General features: G+C 34.7%; 1 protein-coding gene and 1 non-coding gene across 2 annotated transcripts in view; one reads left to right on the top strand and one right to left on the bottom strand.

Moving 5' to 3' along the window:
* Positions 1–25,622, bottom strand: part of AP4E1 (adaptor-related protein complex 4, epsilon 1 subunit) — a 64,659-nt gene extending 39,037 nt beyond the window's left edge. The window contains exons 1-8 of the mRNA XM_008566917.1: positions 25,473–25,622; positions 23,841–23,912; positions 21,287–21,410; positions 15,744–15,817; positions 14,564–14,685; positions 11,816–11,975; positions 10,080–10,246; positions 6,088–6,161 (exon numbers count right to left, since the gene is read on the bottom strand). Of these exons, the coding sequence (XP_008565139.1) occupies positions 6,088–6,161; positions 10,080–10,246; positions 11,816–11,975; positions 14,564–14,685; positions 15,744–15,817; positions 21,287–21,410; positions 23,841–23,912; positions 25,473–25,622 (943 nt within the window). The remainder of the gene's footprint in view (positions 1–6,087; positions 6,162–10,079; positions 10,247–11,815; positions 11,976–14,563; positions 14,686–15,743; positions 15,818–21,286; positions 21,411–23,840; positions 23,913–25,472) is intronic.
* TRNAV-GAC lies at positions 15,221–15,294 on the top strand. The gene has a single exon. It is a non-coding gene; the product is annotated as a tRNA-Val (tRNA).
* Positions 25,623–25,630: the final 8 nt, after the last annotated feature.

Below are 25,630 nucleotides of genomic sequence, written 5' to 3'. Positions count from 1 at the left end.
ACGGAAAAAAAAAAAAAAAAAAAAAAAAAAAAAAAAAAAAAAAAAAACAGTTTATTCTCAAGTAGTTTCACACAATATATTTCAATATAATCATTTTGGGATGATCTAGCATTTATTTCAAAGATAGGATCACTACTAAAATATCTTCAAGCTATTTCTTTAAAACTAACCTCAAAGCATATAGGACAACTATTGAACATCTTGATAATATTCAAATTTGATTTTCCAATATAGTCAAAAGTCTGATGCAGAACTATGATACATGATCAAAGTGGACACTAAAATTTTTTCCAAATTCTTTTAAAGAGCATGAGTCAAGGAGTTGGAGCTTTGCTATGGTGAAGAATCACTGAGACACCATTAAGTCCTGTATGTGCTATGGAATCACAGTATCAGAAGAGAGATACAGTAAAGCACAGAATCAGCAGACTTAAAAACAGTTCTACTACAAGTTTAAGCACATCAAGTGTCCTTGGTAGAATCACTCCTTTTCTATTTAAAAAATCTTAAAACATTAACAACCAGAGAGTTTCTTTACACACAAGATATATACTGAATATTCAGCTAGCTATGTTTGTACACTATGTTGCCTATCAATGCACAGATAAGTTTTGTAGGAAAAGCCTTATATAAACCTCTTCCATAAGAGAGAAAAAAAGACAAAAAAAAGAAATACAAATTTCTCTTTAAGAAGGGAAGTAACTTTAATTAAAGGAAAAACTACAGTTAGTTGAACCTAAAGATTCTTTGTATATTCAGATGTTGTGCTTTACCTGTGCTGTGAAAAAAGTTGCCTTTGTGATTTCATGAACTAAACAAACGAAGCAAAGAAGCCTTGGTCAAACAACCCATAGACTAAGGCAGGAATGGGCAAACTGAAACTAAATCCAGCCTTCAGCCTATTTTTGTAAGCCAGTGAACTAAAAATGGTTTTTACATTTTTAAACGGCTATAAGAAACAAAACAAAGAAAAAACAAAAAAGAATATGCAACAGAAACCTATGTGACCTGCAAATCCTAAAGTATTTATTATTTGGCCCCCTTTTTGGAAAAAGTTTACAGAACCCCGAACTATCATGATAGTCCTAAGTAAGATTAAAAATGATGATGCCATTCAGAACTCTCTTGCTGTCAAATTGTTTTATTAACAAAAGCTGTCACTGCCTATCTAAAACCTGAACTTTTGTATTTAGATGCTTATAAGATTTCTCAGACACTACATAGGAAAAATTAATAGCTCAAAAACTGTACTTATTGTTAGTCTCCTTATGCATAATTGAACTGAAAATGCATTTAATGGAATTTTAAATTATTTTCCCACCTAGAGCTAAGTCCCTTTATTCTCCAACTCTATAAAAATCTGAGTATAAGTCCATAATTGAAAGAGCACCTACTCTGCTGTCTCCTCCTACAGTGGTTGAAATAAAAACACATCTGAATATTTCTAAACTTAAAAACACAACATGGTTGGGGGAAGGAAGAACGGGAAGTTACTGCTTAATGGTAATAGGGTTTATGTTTTGGATGACGAAAAGTCTGGGAAATAGACAGAGGTGACTGTCGCAAAGCATTGTGAATGTAATTAATTCCACAGAATTGTATGTTTAAAAATGGTTAATATGGCAAATCTTATGTTACATATATTTTATAATTTAAAAACATGACATGGAATTATGTCTACTCTCAGTAGCAACCCAGGTCCTAATCAAAATAGAACTTTTTTACCAAGTAAAATTTATTATATTAAAAATAATGATCTAACATTCATGACACTGTAGTTTTATCACAGATATTCGGAGTTGGATTATGCCCAAGCAAAATTTTGAAGTTCTCACACCTTATCCTTCAGACTGAACTGAACTTTCACTTTAAATAAGTTAAATAAGTATCTACTGACCCCATTCTGACAGAGGAGTGGGCAGCTCCAGGTTATTGCTGTGTTGGTGGGGGAGGAGGGAGTACTATATCTGCTCATACTACCCACCCTGCCTGGGAGAGGGAGGAGCACCTTGTTACTGCTCCCTATGTGGCCTCCTCTAACACTGTGAGGGAGTGGCCAGCCTCATTATCACAGATGAGTAGTGAAAGTTGACTCTCCAGCAGGTTTCCTCTAACACCACCACAGCAAGGGTACCTCCCTACTTCCAAGTGGACGTAAAATCCAGGCTTACCACATTACCTCCATGGACACTTCAGGGGAGAGGCGCCTTCCTTATTGCCTGGCAGAGATAAAATTCTGGCTTTCCTCTCAGGCTTCTCTGCCACCACCCTAGTGGGGGGTTGGGGCAAATCATTATACCTGGCAAGGGTGGAAATCTTGGCTCTCCACTTAACCTTTGCTGGTGGGAGTAGGTTTGCCATTTTTTCTGTATGATGCTTGGCTAGAATAGAAGGGTTACTGTCTAAAAGTTTTCTGTCTTGCTAGTTTGCCCTTTTCTTCTTAGTCGTTTGGCTAGAGACAGCGGGCTTCTCTTGAGGCATTTCTGTCTGTGCCTATTGGTGTTTCTAGATTGTATATACCCCAGTCTGGGGTATATAAGGCAAAAAGTAAACCCACAGTACTCATCACCATGTCCATGTCATCCTTGTGTCCCAAGGTCTCTAACCAGCCTGACTTCTTTTCTCCACCTTCTTGAGTTTGATGTTTCTTATATACAATATTGTATTAGTCAATTTGTGTTGCTATAACAGAAACATATAAGAGTGGGTAATTTGTAAAGAACAGAGGTTTATTTGGCTTACAATTCTGGGACAGCTGCATCTGGTGTGGGCCTCAGGCTGCTTCTACTCATGGTGTAAAGTGGAGGCAGCCAGCAGGTACAAGCAGATCACGTGGTGAGAGGAAGCAAGAGAGAGAGAGGAGGTGCCAGGGTCTTTTAAACAACCAGCTCTCGCGGGAACTAATAGAGTGAGAACTCACTCATTAATCCCCCCACCTAGGAAGAGCATTAATCCATTCATGAGGGATCCACCCCCATGACTCAATCAGTTTCCAGCACTGCCACATTCAGGATGAGTTTTGGCGGTAACAACACATCCAAACGCTATCAAATATCCAGGGTTTTTAGGTAAAGTTAGTAGGAAAAACAGGAAAAAGTACTTCTACTACTTTTGATGATTTTGTCCCTTATACTCTATTTTATATAATTCTCCCAATTTAATAGCTTACAAAAGATGCCATTCTCATTTTCTCAATACCCTGCCCCCAAATCTTCCAACTTCTCAATTTATACAGAATAAAATCCAAATTCATTTGGCTGCCATAAGAGTACCTTCACAATGTGGCCTTTCCACTGCTCCCCACAAATCATCCACTCAGACTGTAGAGACACTGTTCTCTGAAACTGTTTTAAACATCCCCACTTCTGTACCTTCTCCCATGTTCCCTCTGCCTAGAAACCCCATCAACCTACCTTCTGCCTATCTAAATCCTATCTGCCTTTCCAGGTCCTATCACATCAGTAAATCCTTATTCGTGCGCTCAGGCCCACAAGGATCTCTACCACCTGTGAACCCCTTAATATTCACACTTCTTTGCATTCTGCCTTATACTGATATTATGCTATCATGAGTAAGCTCTCTTTTCCATTATATTTTATAATATTCTTTGAAGACAAAGATTACATCTTATAATTCTTCATATCCTCTACACCTCTTTATACAATGCCTGGCACATAGCAGATACTCAATAAATGTTTTTGATGTAATTTATTTCTTGGTTTAACACTAAGGTAAGTTATAATGATGGAACTTTCATAAAAATATGGTTTCAAAAACATTAAGACTGAAACCTAATTAGATAACTGATAAAATAAAATAACTTTCTCTTCCTTTAATTCAATTAAAGCATATTATTCATTGATCAACCCAGTGCCAGCTACTGGGATATGCTGGTTAATAAAACAGACACAGTCCCTACCCTTATGAAGCTTATAATTAAGTCACAATAAATTATTTATATTTAAAATATTTGTATTCAATTTATAATTTAAAGCAATAAAATATTTATATTAGGATTACTAGAGAATATCCTACCACTGATATAATTAATGTAAGCTATAAACTGTATCAGTGCAAATAGGGGAGAAAGCATAACAATGAAAAGCTAAATAAAGGAAATAAAACAACAGAAATGATAAGATTTCTGTGGCAAGGACCAACAATCTACAAAGAAACAAATTATTGGTGTTGGTTCAAGCTATCTTAATAAAAGAATGGTCCTAGTGGAGAATATTAAAAAATATTTCCTCAGGTACACAGTATTCTCCAAATCACAAGGAACAGATAACAGTGGTTATCTCTAGGAAAGGGAACTGGGTGGTAAGTGATAAGGGTGGAAGGAAGACTTACTGTTCAATGTATACCCTTTTGTACCTTTTGAATTTTGAACCATGTGCATATATTACCTATTCAAAAAAATAAAAAATTAAAACTGAAATGTCAATTATTTTTTTAAAACTTTCTGCAAGAAAAAAAAAAAAGCAGATTCTTAACTGATTTTTAAACAGAATTCCTTGAGAATCTTTCAAACCCTTATCCTGGACATTGATTATATCACAAACAAAACACTGTAACTTACTTTTACTTCCTGACAAGACCGACACTTTTTTGAATCTTCTGACAGTTCCTAGCCAAACCACCTACCTCAATAAAGGTCATTCTCATCTGTGGCTCCCTATTCTCAACTGAATAGCAAGAACCTAGATAATAACTGTTCATTACACTATACACTCATAAGGACAGGGCCAGTATCTACCTCATTCTTCCTTTTATCTCCCACATTTAGCTCAGAGGAATACATAAGTCAGCCAACACTTTCCTCAATACGTACCCAGTTTAAAACAAAGAGTCAAATTTTCATTTCATGGACATTAAATACTGGTAGACCAAATGAATAAAGCACTCTTACTGCCTTAACTAGCACTTAGACATGCAAAACATAAATCTACTCTTCAAAGTTTTACTATCCCAATTCTCTACTATGTGCATTATTTTTCCCGTACTAGTCTCACGCATGCAATCCTTTCCCCTTATTCCTATTGTGTCTTTGTCGGGCACTTTTTATTTCACTTAAACTAGTTCAATTTCTGTCCTTCAGTCCACCCTTCACTTCTACAGCCAGTGTTCTTAAAGACCCACAGTTTACCATTGTCTGAAAGAACAAGTAATGTTCTTCATCCTCTACTTTGTGTTATTTTACCAGATTAAGAAATGACTTCTCATTTGTGTTATATCTCTCAATGTCTATTGCTCTTCTCCAAAGCATGCAAAATTCAAACTGTTTTACTTCCATCTTTTAAATAGCTCCAAAAATCTCAATTTCTTCACTGAGCTTTCTCAGACCAGTCAAAAAAGAATAGTTCCTCTCTCTGGCTGTTAAAATTGGAAGTTTTTTTGATAACCTTCTCAGTTTTCTACCCTCCTCCCCCAACTTACTCTTGTTTCCTATCACTAACTTTTTAAAATTGTATATAACAAATAGTTTATTGTCTGTTCACAAAATACATTATTCTTCTACATCTATATACTCCTATCTATATGTTATTCATTCTTAAAATGCTTTCTTAAATATCACTTTCTCAGGAAAACCTTCCTTGTTCTCCCCATCACCAAAAACTAGCTGCTATATTCTCCCACAGCACCCTGTAATTCTCTTTTGTAAAATTAACAATACCTGTCCCTTTCCAGCCCATCTAGTCAGTAAGCCCCACAATAATACTGTTTTATTCACAGCTGTATTCCAAGCACCTTGCACAGAGCCTGACAAATAACAGAAATTTAATAAATATTTGATGACTAGTTGATTGATTTATTTAAGAACTGTCTTCAAATATGAACTTTCACCTAATTTGGAACTGACCTACTGAGTGATCTTCACAGTAAATTAGATAATTGATAAATGTTTCCGACAAAGAGACAATTTTAATAATGAATTTAGGTCAACATTTTGAAAAAATAATAACCCAAAGAACCACCTTAAAATTAATGTATAAAACTGTATTGGAATTTATAATATTCTAACACAGATTTAGCTGCAATACTAAAAAATACCATTAGTCATTAGAGCGGAATTTACACGTTACCTACCATATGTGACATTGTGATTTAACTCGGCTCTTCGTAAGGATTCATCAAGAACATCATACATTAATTCACTTGTCCTGTTTAAAAGATATTTTATTTGCAGTAGAATTATAGTATTCTAACCCAATAAAACATAGTTTTTCAAACTTCTCTCTCTTTAAAACTGAGGATCTACAGAAGAGAAGTGAAAGAAATTCATTTTACAGTGAAGTTATACAAATTTCACTTCTTAAACATTTCATTTCTCTTTTTTCCATGAGCAGAACTTCCTGCTTTATCAAAGTTGACTAGTTAGCCAATGATGATACACATAAATCAATCAACTCTTTTCTCACCTGTGCCTAGCTTACAAACCAGGTTTTTGTTTGACTGAACACACTATCTTTTAGAATTTTCTCTGCAACAAAATATTTCTACCTATTTTGGGTTACTACAGTAATGCCTCACATATCCAGATTATTCCAGAGAGTATATTAGCTGTATTTTAACCAAATAGTTTTCAAAAAGTATTCAAATACTAGTCTTTCCCTAAGTAGCAACTAGGTTCTTCAGCAAGAAAATTTTAACTTACATTTATGTTAAATATAAAGGAATATATTTTGTGAAATTAACAGGTTTGTACCTCTCATATGTCCTTATGGTCACGGATTAAAGTAACAGTAATTGGGTTAAGGTAGATAGTGTTTGAAAAAAATAAAAAAGAAATGCAGTGTTTATAAAGCCCTAGCACTCTGCCTTCAGGCCTACAAGAAAAAAGTTCTCTCCGAGGCCAATGTGAAAACTATGACTTCTCAGCTGGTATTTTTGTATGTTTTACAAATTCAAAACATGCTAACGGAAAAAAATGCCAGCAACAAAGGACACACTCAGTGGGCTTGCAGAGAAACTTTGCTGTAAAACAAACAAAAATAGCAAAATAACCTGGGTCTGTATAAATTAGGTATCATGTATGTTACATCTTTTTCAGAAGATTTTTCCTTTTTTCCCCCCAAATATACAGCTAGAAAATTCAGTTTTAAGTGCATGTGATTTCATTCTGTCTTGACTAAAGTATAAACATACAATAATGATAATCCAGAACCATATTCTAAAATCCCTCATTTTATTGTGTAAGCATTTCTTCCACAAAAAATAACCATACAGCAAACATTACCAAACCTTACCCCCCTAAAATTTAGTAATACTACACCTAGATTATAGTCTAGTTTCTCAATTTTTAAAAGCCAGTGTCTGGCATAAGAGTCATAATTAACCACATAAAATATGGAAACATTTGTGGACTCGACAGAGCTAAATGTTAATAACCTAAGAAGCATAATGCTATAAAACACAAGAAAATATTGAAATAATAGATATTTAAAGACCATAAATATAAAAGACTTTATCAGTAAATTGATTCTTTCAATTAAATACTCTAGAATCCTGTTAGAGAGGCTAGCCAGTTAGTTCAGTTGGTTGCAGCATGGTATTATAACACCAAGGTCAAGAGTTCAGATCCCCATACCAGCCAGCCGCCAAAACAAAACAAATAAATAAATAGAATCCTGTTATAAAATAACAATCTTTTTACTTTGTCACATTGAGCTAATCATGTCCTACAAAATATAAGATTTATGTCAACATAAAATCCCATTAGAGTTGGAACAAGAAAGAAGAAAACATTGTAATGTTCTACAACATTATAAAAAGAGTTCCACTCTTTATTCATTTAATTGAGCTTTTTTTTTTTTTGCTATTCAACTAGCTCTTTGAAAGTAAGGATTATCTTAGTCATCTCTGAAGTATTTCTCCAAATTCATCCATGAAGGAAAGAAGAAAAGAAGATAATGAGTTAATGATTTTAGTAAATAAGTTCAATAAATGCCTCCAAAGTTACTTCCTGACAATACATAACGGCATTACATCTTTTCAGACAAATAATTTCATATTAGCGGTTTTAAAATAATTCCAGGAACTCCTAGAGCTCCATGTTAGGATAGGCTGGAGTTACATAAAATACATAAATATGTATATATATATAATATATATAAAATAAGATACACAAGAGTACTTCAAAAAGTTCATGGAAAAATGGAATTAAAAGATAATACAAATCTTTCTATGAATTTTGTAAAGACCTCTTGTATAAAATAAAATTAGGACAAATATTTCTAATGTGTGTGTTCTCAATCAGGGGTTGAGATTCACAAACACAGAAAAGAGTAACAGTAACACCAAGAGTGATACAGCCTAACTAGCGCTGATCAGGAGTTCACAGGCAGATGGATTCTGACAGGAAGCTGACAAGGCATTTCTAAGACCAACAGCCTAAAGGATGGTCCCTTTGTAAAGCTAGGCTAAAGAATTAAAATACATATGAACCCTACTGCATAAAAGGGAACCATATCCATAAAGTCAGAACATTGATTAGCAAATATTTTCTTCAGACAGAAACATATCAGAGACTCAAGCCAAGGTCCTCACTCTAAAGGGAATTAAAATCTAAACTTGCTCAAAAAATGCTTACACTGTATAATGCTGAATACTAATTATCCCTATCTGCGCAACACATATTGCACAGTTATTGATATTCAGCTCTGTACCCCACAGATATGTACAATCAACTATGTTACAGTGAAAAATAAATTTTAAAAAGTCAACAATGAAAAAAAACTTGTTCTCAAACAGTTCAGAAAAAAATTTTTTAATAAAAATAGTGTGAGGGCCAGCCCGTGGCTCACTCGGTAGAGTGCGGTGCTGATAACACCAAGGCCGCAGGTTCGGATCCTATATAGGGATGGCCGGTTTGCTCACTGGCTGAGCATGGTGCTGACAACACCAAGCCAAGGGTTGAGATCCCCTTACCGGTCATCTTTTTTAAAAAATAAATAAATAAATAAATAAAAATAAAAATAAAAATAGTGTGTATGGGCACATGCATATGCACACACAGAGAGAGATTGAGAATGATAAAGCAAATGCAAATAACTGATGAACCTAGGTACAGGGCATAAGGGAGCTCCTTGTAATATTCTTGAAACTTTAAAAGTTTGTAGGTTTGAAAAAGTATGGCAAACAAAAGTCACAAAAACTATATATAGTTGCAAAGATACCTATAAAAAGTTTAATATAAGTTATTGGCTAAAAGAGTAATTCAGATAACTGAATTAAGAAGGTAAAGCACGCACATCCAACCAGAGCAAGGGCTGTCAAATTATAGCCCACAGGCCTAATCTGGCCAGGTGGCTGTTTTTGTATGGCTTTGATCTTAGAAGTTCTTTTTACATTTTTAAAGGGTTGGAAAAAAATCAAAAGAACAATATTTCATGATGTGGAGATTATATGAAATTCAGGTTTTAATGTTCATGAAAAGTGTCTTTGGAACACAGCCACGCTTATTTGTGTACTGTCTGTGGCTGCTTTCACACTGCAATAGCAGAGATGAATAGTTGCAAAGACAACATAATGGTCCACAAAGCCTAAAATATTTATTATTTGGCCCTTTGCAGAAAAAGTCTCCAGACCCCTAAAACAGAACAATTAAGAATGCTTCAGGGCCGGCCCGGTGGCACACTGCTGCAGTGCGCCGCTTGGGAAGCGTGGCAGCGCTCCCGCCAAGGGTTCGGATCCCACATACAGACCGGCCGCTCACTGGCTGAGCGAGGAGCGGGGGCAACGCCGAGGGTTGCGATCCCGTTGCCGGTCCCGGTCCAGTACGGGCGTGACACTGAGGGTTGCGATCCGTTGCCGGACATGAAAAAAAAGAATGCTTCACAGAGTAGATGGAGCTTCAAAGATATCTTTCACAATGAGTAGGACATGGATAAAAAGATAGAGCTAGGATTATCCCAGCAACTTGAAAGAATTAATGTACTTCTAACAGGGGCTAACTCATCACTATTAAAACAATTAAGTATTGGAAAAATCTGGCTTAGCATGACACCTCTAGGTGACTAAAGCCTAAAGGTATCATATGGTATGGGGGTCATTAAGTAAATTAACTTACAATAGTTTACCTTTGATCATCTTTTCCTAGAAGTCCTAGTATTCTCAAGAGCTGAATTTGTAACCAGGGTGCTGGCACACTGTGGTAATTGAAATCTACCGGGAGCTTTCCTCCAACTACTTGCTTCAAAATTGTTACAAAACTCCCAGTCAAGTCTTTGTATCCAGATGAATTCTCCTACAACCCCCCCCAAAACAAAACAAAACAAAACAAAAACTTTCTGTTAATAATAATGTCTTCCCAGCATTCCTCACCCTGGTATGAATATGTTTACTCCACATTGTATATCCTTCCATCCTCTGGCTGCCTAGATCAGTAAATAAAATCGATATAATATACAAGTAACACTGCTGTAACTCTGATCCCAAAGGAAGCAGTAACTCACCCTTCCCCATCCCACCCCCAATAGCATTTGTGTGTATTAATGCTGAAGAATTAAATGTTTAAAGAGTTTAAAAATAATACCAACAATAAACTTATTAAATATAATATAGACCTGCTTGAAATGCTATATAGAACCTAACTTAATACACGCTCACTTAGACATCTATGTCCACATTTAATGAAACAGTGCTCTACTATGTACAACTCCAACAATAAACTTATTAAATATAATATAGACCTGCTTGAAATGCTATATAGAACCTAACTTAACACACGCTCACTTAGACATCTATGTCCACATTTAATGAAACAGTGCTCTACTATGTACAACTCCTTCCAGGATGAAACTCCTCTGGCTACCTGATCCAAAGTTGAATCATCCCCAGAAAAGCTTCCACCACTCCCTAGTTTTCCCAACACAAAGTTTAATCACATTTCAATAGTTCTTATAATTACATCTTAGATAGAATCCTTAACAGCCAATACCAGCAATTAAAGTAAAAAGTAAAAAGAATTGGCATACTGAAAAAGGGCAGTAATACCTCTACCTTGGATGAAAATCAAGGCCAGTTTGCAATCTCTGAACTCTGTTTGCAAAAGACTTCTCATGTAAATGAGTGAAATTCATGCTGGGTGGAAGAGCACAGCCAAGACTACTTAAACATTCAAAATGCCCAAAATTAGTGAGCCAGTCGATTGAAAATTAATTAACCACACAGTTTTAAAAAATATTTGTTTCTGAATGAGTGTGCCTTGATTATCTATCTCACTAATCTCTTGGACGGGGGAAATTAAATACATACTCCTTAAAATGAACATTAGATTCTTCATTGTAATTGTTATTATGTATCAAGGGCAAATTTGGGGGAAGAAAATAATAGCTCTTTCAAATTTTAGTAAATATTAGAGGAAAGTAAGATTTAATATTGAGTATCTATGTGTATCATACTACTTTGGAACACAATGCATAAAAGAGAAGACAAGCTTTGGTTTCATAATTTTAAATGAATTCCATAGCATATTCCATTTTGTTACAGCAGATGCTCACGAAATCTCTCACAAATATATACTTTTGGACACAATGGGTTTTAGGCAATACCCAGCATCACCATTTAGAGAAATTTTTTTAGCATACCATTTGACCCTCTTTCCTCATCTGACACAGTATCAATGCATAGAAGTCAACAATTAAGTCTATACTTTGCACTACCACCACCAGCACTCCTCATTTCTCTCAATCTGTTATGCATCCAATGAAGATGTAGAAAAGAGAATCATTGCTTGAAAAACCACAAATCTGAAAATTTAAACCACCTTCCGTAGCTACCATTTTTTCATATTTCTTTAGTAACATGAACTTACCTTAATCATCCTAACGTATATGTGCAAGGAAGCAGCCATGACCCCAACATCTCTGTCACAAAGTGCTTTCCGAAACTTAATGTGGATATGTTGTACTTGATTTGGAGCAATGAGATGGAATTTGTACAATGCCAGAACAGCTTTTCTTCGTATAATCTCCCTAAAAATAAAAAATGAAATCTAAACAGGATGATCTGAACTGTCAGGCATTCAGTTTGAAGAGATTATGGGCCACATGATTTCAAAATATCAGCTATTATCTTAATCTAAAAAGAGAGGGAGAATGATACAGTTATTATTTTCTTTATTCTAACACACCAAACTAAAAAGTGATTATCTCTGGAAGGTAAGATCTCAAGAGAGTTTAACTGCTGTGCTAAATATTTATCTAGTTATGGATTTTTCTTGTAACAAGCATTTATTATTTTTGAAATCAGAAAGGAACAAGATAAACAAATTTCTAATTCCATTTTTAAAAGCCGTATCTCTAGAAATATGGATTATGTCTAATGGGAAGAGTCAACGGTAAGTTTAAATTGGTAATATATAATTTCAACTAGTAATATTAAACAGCCTCTTTGTTAATATTAAAATCTCTTTAACATTCTTACTCTTGAAGTAACAGCTTTTAATATTTCTTTTTTTATATCATGGGCAAGCATATTCCAAATACTTTGGGGGTGGGGGAGTACAGGAGAACACACATGGAGTAAAAAGAGGTTACTCCTCTCCTTGCCCAGTTCATCTGTTTCAAAAACCTCATGATAATAAAAAGGAAAAGTATATACTACTTTTGCACTTCATTTGTAGCAGATAATATCTAGCACACAGAAGCGAAAATAGAGATGCTATCCTCTGTTCATGATGTAGTTTCCAAAGAAGTGTATTCCTCGTTGTTCTCTCTCATACCTATTTCTACGTATCTCATATTTGTAGACTATGCTGGCAGTACTTACAACAGCAAACATCACAAAAGTGAAGTATTTACTTTTAGGGTTCCTTAAGACATATTTCCGGTATCTAAAATCATAGAATCTCAAAACTGAGATTATTCAATGCAAACCTCAGTATTCCACTCAAGAATACCTTTTGTTAGGACGACCTCCTAACAAATGAACATCCTGCTTCTGCTAAATTCCATTAATAAACAACTCTATCTTCATAGGCAAACTATACCATGATGGAAAATTCCTTCCACATAAAAAGAAAAGCAGATTACCAACAGATTTGCCATTAGTATTAGTACTATGGTGACTACAAACTACATCCCAACGTATTGCCATCAGGTGTTAACCAATATTAATTCAGAGGGTAAGAAAATAAGAGGAAGAAAAAGAATATAAACTCTTAACAGGCTCAGGAACTCCTAGGCCTGGCCCTAAGTGGTAGTACTAACATAAGACATCAAGAGACCTGGATTCAGGTTCTGGAGTTGGTATGCTGAAATATAGTCAAGGGTTCAAAAGTTGAGTTCAAGCCTTGTCTCACATCTTCTTTGTGACATCTACTGGCTTACCTGTAATTCTGTCCCATATTCTTTAGCTCCATAGCATGGATTTGGGTATGACCATAAGCATAAAAGCAGTGTTTCAAAAAGCCTAAACTCTAGACAGGATTTGAAATTAGACTAAATGGGAAGCAAGAAGGAAAAACTTGAAAAGGGGCCTTTCAATTCTCAGAAGGATTTCATACAAAGGGTCAGTAAGTATGGTCCCCACAAAAGAATGCTGGTAAGAAAAAAATATGTAAAAATATTCTACTGCTATAATCACATCAACCTATAAATACCTAAGAAAAGCTACTATTTTATTTCTAATAATTCATTATCTATAGCCATCCTTTGTTCTAATCACAGACTTGACACACAAAACATTTTAAAAGGTCTGAAAAACATGCGACGTTGTTCTATAGTTCTTAGTAAAAATCATTTTAGCTGGAAGATTCATGGTCTAAGATTTCTTAAAGAATACAAGCTAAAAGACATTTTACAATCTTAGAACATTAAAAGTACTGACTTAAAGAAGCATATGAAATAAAGAAATGCTGTATGAGTAAGAAAAAAATCTTTATCAAGAATGTATGTATAAAAGGATCACAAAGGAAAAAGGAAAATGATTGCAAAGTTTTCCCTAACTTCAAAGATTATAAGGTTAAGGGACATGGTCAAAAACAAAATAATTCCACATATGATAAAAAAGTAAGTCAAACCAGTAAGGAGAGAATTAAGGAATCTTACAAGAGAAGATTAGTAAAATACTACAAGTTTATTTGGATACATTCTGTTTATGTGGATATGTTCTGCTGTAAAATAGAATTTCACTGTGGTATATGGGAAAAGCATCTTCCCAATACACTAAAGCTTTGCATTCACAGCACTTGAACCATTTCCATATGTTTTCCATTATTTCATTTTATCCTCAAAACAACTTTGTGAAAACTAAGGAGCTTCAACCAACCCCATGCAGTCAAGGGAAAAACAGGAGCACTGCTCATTAGTGGTAGAATTAGCAGGAAGGCCAAGGATTCCTGACACTAAACCTCACTGTCTCTCAGTCTAATGTTAGAAAGCCACCTAACATTTTTCTACACTCACTTAAAAATAAAGATGATCCTATTGGGGTTTGTTTCACTATATCTGGCAGTTAAAGAATATTCTCTATCCTAGTAGTATTAAGTTAAAGTTATAATAAATTTTCAGTATCATTTTTTGTTTTGAAATGGATGACTATCCCAAAAGAATTTACTTACTTAGAATGTTGAAGTTTATCTTCTATTAATGGAAGAACAGCTGGAATCATTTCTCGAGGAAAAATCTGGCTGACAATAGTAAGTGCCATACATACTTCTACCAGGTTTGTGCTCTGTAAGTCCTGGAGTAATTATTAAGCAAAGAAAACATCCAACGTAAATTTTGAAACTAGCGATGGCTAACTCAACACTGTAATGATCCTATATATTTAGCAATTTTTTACTAACTTTATAGTAAATTTGTACATTCAGACTTACACCATATTTTATAGTAATATCCCTATTTTTCATTTGTTTTAACTGAATCAATAGATAGATAAAGCCAAAAAGCAACTGATACGAAAGGAAACTGGATTTCTGTTCTGATTGGGGCAAAGGAGTCTTCTTTATTAAAGCCTTTAAAACTTTTTTAAACGAATAACAAAATAATTTTGTAAATTTTTCTTGTTAACAATAATATGAGTGGAAGTCCAAAAGGAAGTAATTCTAGAATATATACAATAAAATGAATACGTTCATATATACTTATATATGCACATGATTTATAAATCATCCTAATAAAACCTGAAAATATGTTTTTGAAAGTTTGGAAAAAATTGGGCCGGCCCGGTGGCGCACTGCTACAGTGCGCCGCTTGGGAGCGCGGTGGCGCTGGCTGGCCAGCTAGCTCAGTTGGTTAGAGTATGGTGCTGACACCACCAAAGTTCAAGGTTCAATCCCTACGCTGGCCAGCACCAAAAAAAAAAAAAAAACAATAATAATGTTTTTAAGATCAGTATATTTCAGATGCCCAATTACTTCCCTCTAAAATGACTTTGTAAATTTTAAAGACCTCAATTATTCCATTTATATCTATATCCCTTTAGAACAGAAAATAGTATTGAAATCGCACTGACTAAGAGCCTGGTGATCTGTTATAATTTCTAACTGTGCATTTGAAAATGAAATACCAGCAGCAGCAGCAGCTTTTACTTCACATAGTATTTCATTTAATCCTCACAACTCTGTAAGTTCTATTATTTATCCCCATTTTACAGTTGGAGAAACTGATCTAAAAGATCTTTCTAAGCCCATTCTTCCAAAATTGCTAATTCAATAGGACTGAGGAGAAATTTCAGATGCTAACAGGAATCATTTGAATAATTTAAGACTTCATATTAACCAACATACGCTACGGTACCTTTACAACTGTATTCACAAGGAGAAGCAACAGTTCATGATTTTCATGTAGAAATAAAGAAACTGCCAAATAACCTATAAAAATTGAGGGGAAAACTCTCATTATTACCTATCAAAAATAAACGTTTACCAAGAAGTTAAAGCAATAACACATTCCACGTTTTAAGTGTCAATGATACCAGTTACACATAAACATAAAAACTAATTGCAAAATATGAGGTTAAAAAACTTCAGTAAGGAAGATTTCAAGTGCTTTTCATCCTGAAATCTTTTCAGAATTATATATTCATAGGATAAACCTGAAATAGAAAAGAGGCTATGTGTATCAACTTAGAGTCTTGTGAATGACATTAAGAAGATATACCTTCTATCTTCTGTGCAAATCTCCACATTATCAGTCAAAACATTCTCCACCTTATAGCCAAACATATGATTATTCAAAAACTAACAGTTACTACAATTAATAGTGAGTTACTGGCTATTTGTATTATTGAACAAGCTATCTAATACCAACCCATATGATGTAAATCATATATTAAAGTTACATATACAACCTTATTTTCTCAATTTGAAGACACTATTTAATGAATAACATTTGTTGAGGAAAGAAACACTTTCTACCACATTAAATGTACTCATTGGCTTAAATAAGCATTTTTATTTCAGAAATATTAAAACATTAAAAAAGTACATCTTAGGGTTGAGGAAATACATTTATATCATGACAAATTTATATATACATGGAATCTAGATGCTCCATGCCATTTTCTCTGTCACCCCTCATTTTGATAATAACTAATATTAGACAGTTTCTATGGGTCAAGCCTTACCTCTCTTAACTATAATTCCATGAAGTACGTATTATTATTTTCCTGATATGATAATGAAACCCCAAAAGAGTAATTTTCCAAGGTCTACAGCTATTACATGGTAGAGCCAGGACTCAAACCCAGACAGTCGAGTCACTCCATATCATAAACCCCTGTGCTATACTGACTCTCCACAGTCTACCTTGAGGCCCTGTTCCCTGACTACCATCCTCACTGTTTTTCATTCTTCTCAATCCTTTCAGCCCTTTCATGAAGGACTCTAATGTTAACTATGCCCATCATCACCCAGCATCCGTACTGTCAATGTCTGTTGTGGAACATGGGAAAACAGAAACTTCCTATTCTCACAACTGATAAGTAGCACCATGACAAACTGCAACATCTTCACTGAAGGCCAAGGAGCAGAGTTATTACTCATACAATTATGAGAGAGGAAAAAAAAAATCTAACCAGGGCCAAGAAAGACAACAGGAAAACCCCAGAGAGCATTTAAAGCAGAGATGAAATCTTATCAGATTGCTGAGAACTCACTCACCTGTCTAGCTAAGATATCACCCATAACCACATCCATACAATTATGAGAGAGGAAAAAAAAAATCTAACCAGGGCCAAGAAAGACAACAGGAAAACCCCAGAGAGCATTTAAAGCAGAGATGAAGTCTTATCAGATTGCTGAGAACTCACTCACCTGTCTAGCTAAGATATCACCCATAACCACATCACCAAACTAATCCAAACACCATCTCAATGAAATCTTAATTCTATCTGTTACAAAGAATATCCTAATTGTTTTGACAATCAGAAAACAGGGGAAAAGATATTTTGTGATTCAAAAAATGAAAAAAATTTTTAGGAAACAAAAAATAACAACTATGATTATAAAGCATATTTGATATGACTAAGAGTAGGATATAGGATTAAATACAGGCTTTGACTCAGAGAAATTTGGGTTCATATTCTGGCTCTACCATTTATTACCCATATGACCTTAGACAAGTGACATGACCTTTCTGAGCCTCAGCTTTCTCATCTCTAAAACAAAGATAAAGGGCTGATCAGTCAGCTCAGTTGGTTACAGCATGATGCTATAACACCAAGGTCAAGGGTTCAGATCCCTATACTGGCCAGCCACTAAAAATAAATAAATAAATAACTGTAATTAATTAATTTAATTAAGATAAATACTATCTCACAAGATAAAGCACTTAACATAATGCCTGACTGGATGGGTACTGAAATTTATTTATTCAACAATATTCATACAAAAAATAAGAGGGCATTTTCCATCAGAGAAAGCATCAAAGTTGGCCTTAGATCTTAGGAGAGTAAATGAGGCAATAGTACCAGAATGAAGACATGTAGAAGGCTTAAATGCTATCTTAAAAAAACAATTTCTAGGGCTGGCCAGTTAGCTCCCTTAAAAGACTGTGGTTTGATTACGCCAGGGTCAAGAGTACAAAATCCCCACGCTGGCCAGCCACCAAAAAAACCCAAACAACAACAACGAAACAACTTTCACTCAACAGTACATATTAAGAATATCTGATGCCAGCCAATAAATGTCTCTACAGGTGGCAAGAAAATATTTTCCTAAGGAAGATCATGAATCCCAATAAAAATGACTCTGAGGTCTCCTTTAAGGTAACCTTCCATAATTATGAAATAGCACATGTTATTCACTGCAACATTATTTATAAGAGCAAATATCAAAAACAATCCATATGTCCACCAATAGGGATCTGGTTGAAAAAACTATGATACATTCACCCGATGAAAATGATACAATTGTATAAAAGTATAGACATCAAAACAAGGTGTAATCTATGTAGTATGCTATCTTTTATGTAAGAGATAGTGTATATAATACACTGACCCTTGTATAAGAGTGAATTTAAGTATACATACATACTTTTGCTTGCTTTTTCAAAAAAAAAGCAAAAATTAATCAGAAACTAATGAAAATAGTTACCTGTGGAGGTAAGGGGCAAACTGAGCAGTGGAAATAGAGATGAAACTGAGCCTTTTCTGATTATACCCTTTTATAAGGTCATAACCTTTGAGCCATGTAATGCTTTACATATTTAAAAAATAAAATTGAAAAATTTTAAATTACATATAATAATCTAAGAAGCAGGATGTAACGACAATTGCACAAAATAATTATACCACCAACTATCCAATATTTATTGACTACTTATTGTTTTCAAAATTTCTTGCCTATGCTAACATGGAAGCCAGCCAAGCAACAAGAGAGAGCAGGACAAAGGCCCACCTTCATGCCAAAGGAATCCAAAACAAAAATGGCAGGACCAAAGCTAAGTCTAACTAAACTCTAACTGTGCTATATTTAAACAGGGTCCAAGGCGGTTTCATTTCGGAACTCTTAAATGAAACAGAACAGCAAATTCTCCCCCTCGAGGTCTCATAGAGCAGGAAAACAGGTTTCCATGATCATTCTTCTGCCTGACTATATGAGTACAACACATGGTTCATGCCTCCAATGAAAGCAATAATATTATATTTCAACTAGTAAATTTCTATTTTTGTCTCTGTCCCCCTTCCTGCCTCAAAATGAGAGCAATGTAAGTTATCCATCTGTATGTTTAACTGCAGCACCTGGCATACAGTAGACACCCATCATGTCTGTTCCATGAATACTGAATAAATTTGATAAACATTCCCTAAGAAGACTTTCTGCTCATAAATATCTTTCCTACTCAAGGCAAAATTTCACTATTGAAGGTTAATTTCTTCATATCTGTCTTAGAGTCCTTAACAAAATAGATATCTCTGAGAGGGGTTTCGATGTTTTCTCAACTGCTGTGAGTAAATATATAAAGGGGATAAAAGAAAATGGCTCAATCCTGAAGGGAGGCATTACAAAGAAAAAATATAGTGAGGGAGGAGAAGTGGAAAAGCAAGGAAATGAAAAGAAAAGATAAGATGGGAAGGAGGAAAAGAAATACCAGACTTTTGCCTGGAATCTGCCATCACTCCCATGGCTGAATTTTGATCATTTCCAAATGTATTCACATCTAACATGCTTCTCCTTACAAAAGAAAAGGATGAAGTAGGTTATCACTTTTCCCAAAATGCTCAACAATGGTTGAAAGTTCCTTTTTGATCTTTTCCTTCTTAGGAAAGAAAACAAAACAGAAGAAGAAAAAAACATTCCAAATACAACCTTTTAGAAGCTAAAAGAGCAACATCATTAGAAAAACTTTAGACATATGAAAACTCTGATTGAAGTAAATTTTCAAGGTTTGGAGTGACAACTAAACACAACGAATATGACTAGAAGGGCTTTACAAGTCTATCTAAAATAAAACATTAGTAGAATAAAATCCCATTTTTATATAATGTTTTAAGAGAAATAAAAGTTTTAAGAAAAGCAAATTACTAATAAAGACTACATTATTAACAACAACAAAAAAAGTTCTACCTTCAGGAATCTTAGAATTAGTTTGAGAGCTAAGACATTAATATATGAAAAGAAAAACATCATAAAGTAACAGACAGTAAGAGCCACCTGAGTGATCACAGAAGAGTTAAAACTTGATTTGGAATATTGAAATGGAGAAACAGGATACCAGAAGACATTCTACTTGGAGGAAAGAGTACAATAAATCTAGAAGATAGAAGAGTATTTTGGGAGGAGTGAGGTTCAACAAGTGGAATGTTATGTACTTACAGACTCAAAATCTTTACCAAGACATCTTCCCACCCCTACCCCATCATCTGACAACACCATCAATATAATTCGTAAAGAATGCTAGTCCCTGACAATATGACATTATCAACTGCTTTGAATAAAGAACATGTTCCACCCCTATACTATTCTAATATAAAGCTTCTTCTTGGGATTCTGATATAAAACTGAACCTTTACGAATAGAAGATTTAAGTCCCTGAAAGAATTTTTCCTAGTAGCCCTAAAGGTTGACTACAGAGACAAAATTTTTGAAAAGGTACCTCTAATCCGTGGCTAACATTTGTGAAACTGAGAACAGGATATTTTAAGTTATTCTAGTCAAATCCAGTTTTATTCTATCAAGAAACATTTTTTTGATAGCACCAAGGTCAAGGGTTTGGATCCCCACACCAGCCAGCCATCAAAAAAAAAAGAAAGAAAAGCAACAAGAGAGAGCAGGACAAAGGCCCACCTTCATGCCAAAGGAATCCAAAACAAAAATGGCAGGACCAAAGCTAAGTCTAACTAAACTCTAACTGTGCTATATTTAAACAGGGTCCAAGGCGGTTTCATTTCGGAACTCTTAAATGAAACAGAACAGCAAATTCTCCCCCTCGAGGTCTCATAGAGCAGGAAAACAGGTTTCCATGATCATTCTTCTGCCTGACTATATGAGTACAACACATGGTTCATGCCTCCAATGAAAGTTAATTGAGGTATAATTTACGTACAAGAAAATTCACCCATCTTAAGTGTACAGTTCAATGAGTTTTGACAAACATCATCTAACCAACATCTCAGACCAAGCAATTCTTAATATTCTCTGTAACTCCAAAATGTTATGAATCAGGTAAACTGATTTCATTTACGGGCTTTGAGTTTCTGAAGTGTTATCCTGTAAAGCCTTGGAAATTATAATGTGGTGTCCTAAAAATATACTATATTCCTACCATCATTCATTTTATATAGTAGTTGGAACTTTAAGGACAACATTCAAGTATGAAAGTCTTAAACACATACATACCTACTCTTTTTTCTAAGAGGTTTCCTTGTTGGGCTAACTTGATTGCATGTATATAGCCAAAGGAAGCGTCATATCCAAGCATTTCACAATATATAAGTCTCACCATACATTCCTTCATCATTTTCTGAAAAGTAAAATATCCAGTAACTGTATAAATAAATGTTTTGATTTTTTTATTATGTTCTAATTATTCAACATGGAAATCCTTTAATCTTGAAAATGAAAAGATAATGTATATATTATAAATTAATCACCCAATATCAGACTTTATAAATAAAAGTTCCTCCCAATCTTAATTACCAACAGTATTAATTTCAGAAGATTATTTCAATATTTTGTCAGTGGCAATACCATAAAATAAATGAACTGTAACTATGTCTAATTCTATGTACCCCTAATATAAAATGTGACTATGGTCATGTGGTCCTCAGACCAAAAAAACCATGGTAATATTACTTGGCTTCTAAAATGCACCACCTCATTTTAATATACTTTGTCAAATGAAAACATCCATAAAATTCCCATAAGTTGGTAATAATTTCTACAATGAAAATATTTTTCATACTTAAAAATCAAATTGCACCTGGACTTTCTTCAGAATTACTATACTAATATAATAGTTTGCTTTACAGGCATAGGCACTCTGAATAACTCTCATGATTATTACAAACTGAGGGGCATGATTTCATTAATGGTATAGAAATTCCAATAATACTTAATTTTTAATGGGGTCTTTCAACATTTGCAATGCAAGCTGAAAATTTTTAAGCGATTCTATAAATTTGTTTTATTAGAATGATAATATTTGCATTCTCAAAATTTTATAGAAAATTTTTCAGAAATAAAATATATAAATAAAATTTTTCAAAATAAAGAAAAGCTCAAAGCTCAGACTATTTTAATACCTAAAAATTAATTAGGGTTAGCATATTACAGGATTACATCACAAAATGCTTAAGAAACAGTAAAATAAATATTTTAAAGTAACGATAATAATGTTTAATATTCCATGTGCATGTGTGTGTGTGTGTGTGTGTGTGTGTCTGTGTGTGTTTGTGTGTAATATGAGGAGTTCAAAGAGAAATCATAAGAAAATCTTAGGGGAATGAGATTTAATTCAGGTCACTTGTGCTTAAAGCAATAAAAGTTAATTCATTAAACATTAATTAAGACTACCAAATATTGAGGAAACTAACTTAGAAGATACTAGAAGTCCCTCACCAAAGGCTTCTACATCAATTAGGAGTGAAAGTGTCAATTTAAGCCATTACTTTTCAATGCTACGTTAGTAACTATTTCAGAGTTTTTCAAAAGTCACTATGAACTTTAAGTAAAATTATATTGTGTATGTTATTATTCTCTTATTTTTAGAGAACAAAGTGCATTCCCCAATGCAGGAATTCTCTTTACAACTTCTCTAACAAACTGTCATCCAACCTCTACATGATCGCTCAGGGACAAACTACTCTGTAAGGTATGCCCAGAACTGGATAGCCATAATTATTATAAAATCCTCCTTCTAAACTCTGGCTCCCTAACTTCTACCTAATTATCTTAGTTTTGCCCAACACAGGTTTACAACCTGTAGCAATAAAAACTGTACAGTGATGCCAATTGTAGAAAATGGAAATCTAACAAAGAGAAACAATTTCTGTTTAACATGTTTATCAAGTACCATAAGGCATGATAATTTTATACAGACACACAGACACTCACACACATCTATACACACAAACGTGCTTATACATATGTACATATACAAGATTATGTATACCAGATTATGCTTTGAGTTTTATTTGTCCACATATTATTATGGACACAAAAGGAAATATATACATTCTCTCAGAGTTTACAAGTGTTATTCACAAACATGATCATGTACTCATGCAAAATGATCACCCTGATATTTTTATTGGAGGTAAAAGGAAACATTCCTATAGTGACTTCCACACAGAAGACACTCACTAAATATTTGCTGAACAAGCGTTGCTTGGAAAAAAATCTCATTAAAAAAATAAACTGGGTCTTAATCTAACTATGTTGGGATAGCACCACAGTGGCCTGCATATAGTGTCCACTAAATAGTTGCTGAATAAATATTGTTTTAGAAGTCAAATTATATGGAACCAAGTTTAGGAACCAACAACCAGGTCTTAATTTAGCTGCTTACAATATACTCAGTTTCACAGCAATAAAACAATTATCCCACCTTGTCAGCCAACGTATCCAAAACATGTAATAGTAAAATTCAGGTCTGAAAATATTATGTTAAATGACACAACATTAAAACAATTAAAACAATAAGATCAGCAGGGGGGGGGGGGGCAAGAGTATTGCCACGTTTACGTAATTATCATCAAGCTGGCCCTGATATGAAATTGTCAAGGAAGTCTTATTCTGGTCCAACTAGTCAATAATAAAAAATTATCATTAATGTCTGTCTTGCTACCATCAATAACTGATTTTGACCACTGATCAGTTACATTCCACTACTGAGTCCACAGTGAATCAGATTTCAAATTCAAATGGGTTGGCACTGACTATGCAAACTTACCAGTGTTGTAGTAGGAGCAGAAACAGTTGCTTTCAGATTACTCAATTCCTGCTGGATTAATTTCTCTTCTTCCTGAAAAAGTGAAAATATTTAAATGCTTGAATAACTATCTTTAAAACTGTAACAGTATTTTTAAAGGAAAAAACTATAACATAATACTTTCAATAGAAAAGAAACATTATTTTAAAGGAGAGTTATAAATATTATGTGCTTAATATCCTCCTAAAATCATTTCTCCAGCCTTCAGAATCATCCCTGGAGAGAATAAATATTTCCAGGCTAACCCACCATTCCTCTTCTTCACTCAGTTACTCTCCCCTTAAACGACTGTTTAGCAGAATATTGTTTAAAAAAATTAAAGGTGGAGAGAGCATAGAAAAAAATTCTCCACGTATTGGCCCAAGATAAAGAGTCTCACACCTTCCCCTTAAAAGTAAAAAGTCTTCATGGACTAGAGAAATAGGGTAAGAAGGCAGAAACAGAAACAGGACTTTCCCTCTTAAACTATATCCTTTGCCTCACTTCCTATCACACACACACACCCCAGTGTGGTCACTTCTACTGTGTGCACTGTATTTTACCTCCTTAAGCACTTAAAAATTGGCCCCCAAAATAAATTTTTTAAAAATTTAATTCAGTATCTCATAAAAAGTAACAGAAAAACAGGTTAAAACAATACTAAGTCCCAAATAACAATTTTGTAATGTAAAGCAGACCATCTCTAGTATAGCATCATTTTATTTCAACTTTAAAAAGTTTTTTTAAATCCTCAGAATATTTTGTTTTTTCTCTGTCTTTTCATCTCTCTCGGCACTTCTGATACCTTGTAGCCACACTTAAACCCAAAATGGATGACCAATTCCTTGAGAGAAGAGAATGTGTTTTACTCTGTTTTCCTCAGTGCCGAACACATAACCTTACTCCGTAAATATCTGCTGTACAAATTATGACATACATATGATCTTTTTAAGATATAAACTCCTTGAAGCTTTAAATCAGTATCTTACACAATCCGTGCAACTACCTGTGGAAACAATAACTTCTGTTTGTAACTGCTCATTCTCAAAACTCATCTGAGGCTGAGACTCACTCAGCAAATTTTACATTTTAAAAGCTATGCTTTTTCTTTGCCCAACTCGTTGGTCTAACCTTAGAACCTCAAGCTCCCCCAAAGATATTCAACAGCAGGCTCAGATGGCAGGATATCTGCTCAGGTATGTGACATCTAGCAGTTGAAGGGACTGGGGAAGAGAAAGAAACTGAGTAGCTAAAGAAACTTTGTAGAAGGTAATTAAAATAATACCTGAAGGTAACTAAATAATATCCTCAAAAGAACCTATGACATAAGTATCGGTACTTTTCCACTTTAATGCTGCGAAAACACATGGAGGGTCAGAGGTTAAAGAGATTTGCCCCAGATCACAATGAGTCACTGTCAAGGCCAACTGTGGAAACCCGGCCTCCCCGCTGTCAGTCCCGGCAGGAAAGTGAAGCTTCTAGACAGAAGGAAGGACCGACACTCAGGCAGCCCCTAAGCCCCACCGGGGGCCCGCTCCGGAGGCACCGGAGTCTCGCCTCCCGGCCAGGGCCTCGCCCCGACGCCCCAGAGCTCCGGGTCCGGCGGGCACCTACGTGTTTGGAGGTGAGCGCGGTGATGCCGCGGATTAAGCCGCCCAGCCGCGAGGAGAAGGATGCCTTGGCTGCCGCGGGCCCTCCAGCCGGCTGGTTCTGCAGGAAGAGTCCCGGCAGCGCCGTCAGCGTCTTCTCCACAATGTCGCTCATCGCCACCG

Source organism: Galeopterus variegatus, unplaced genomic scaffold (assembly GCF_000696425.1).
Source record: "Galeopterus variegatus unplaced genomic scaffold, G_variegatus-3.0.2 Scaffold276, whole genome shotgun sequence".
Lineage (NCBI taxonomy): Eukaryota > Metazoa > Chordata > Mammalia > Dermoptera > Cynocephalidae > Galeopterus > Galeopterus variegatus.
The sequence above is the reverse complement of the archived record's forward strand: the minus strand, read 5'-3'. Positions and strand labels throughout refer to the sequence as shown.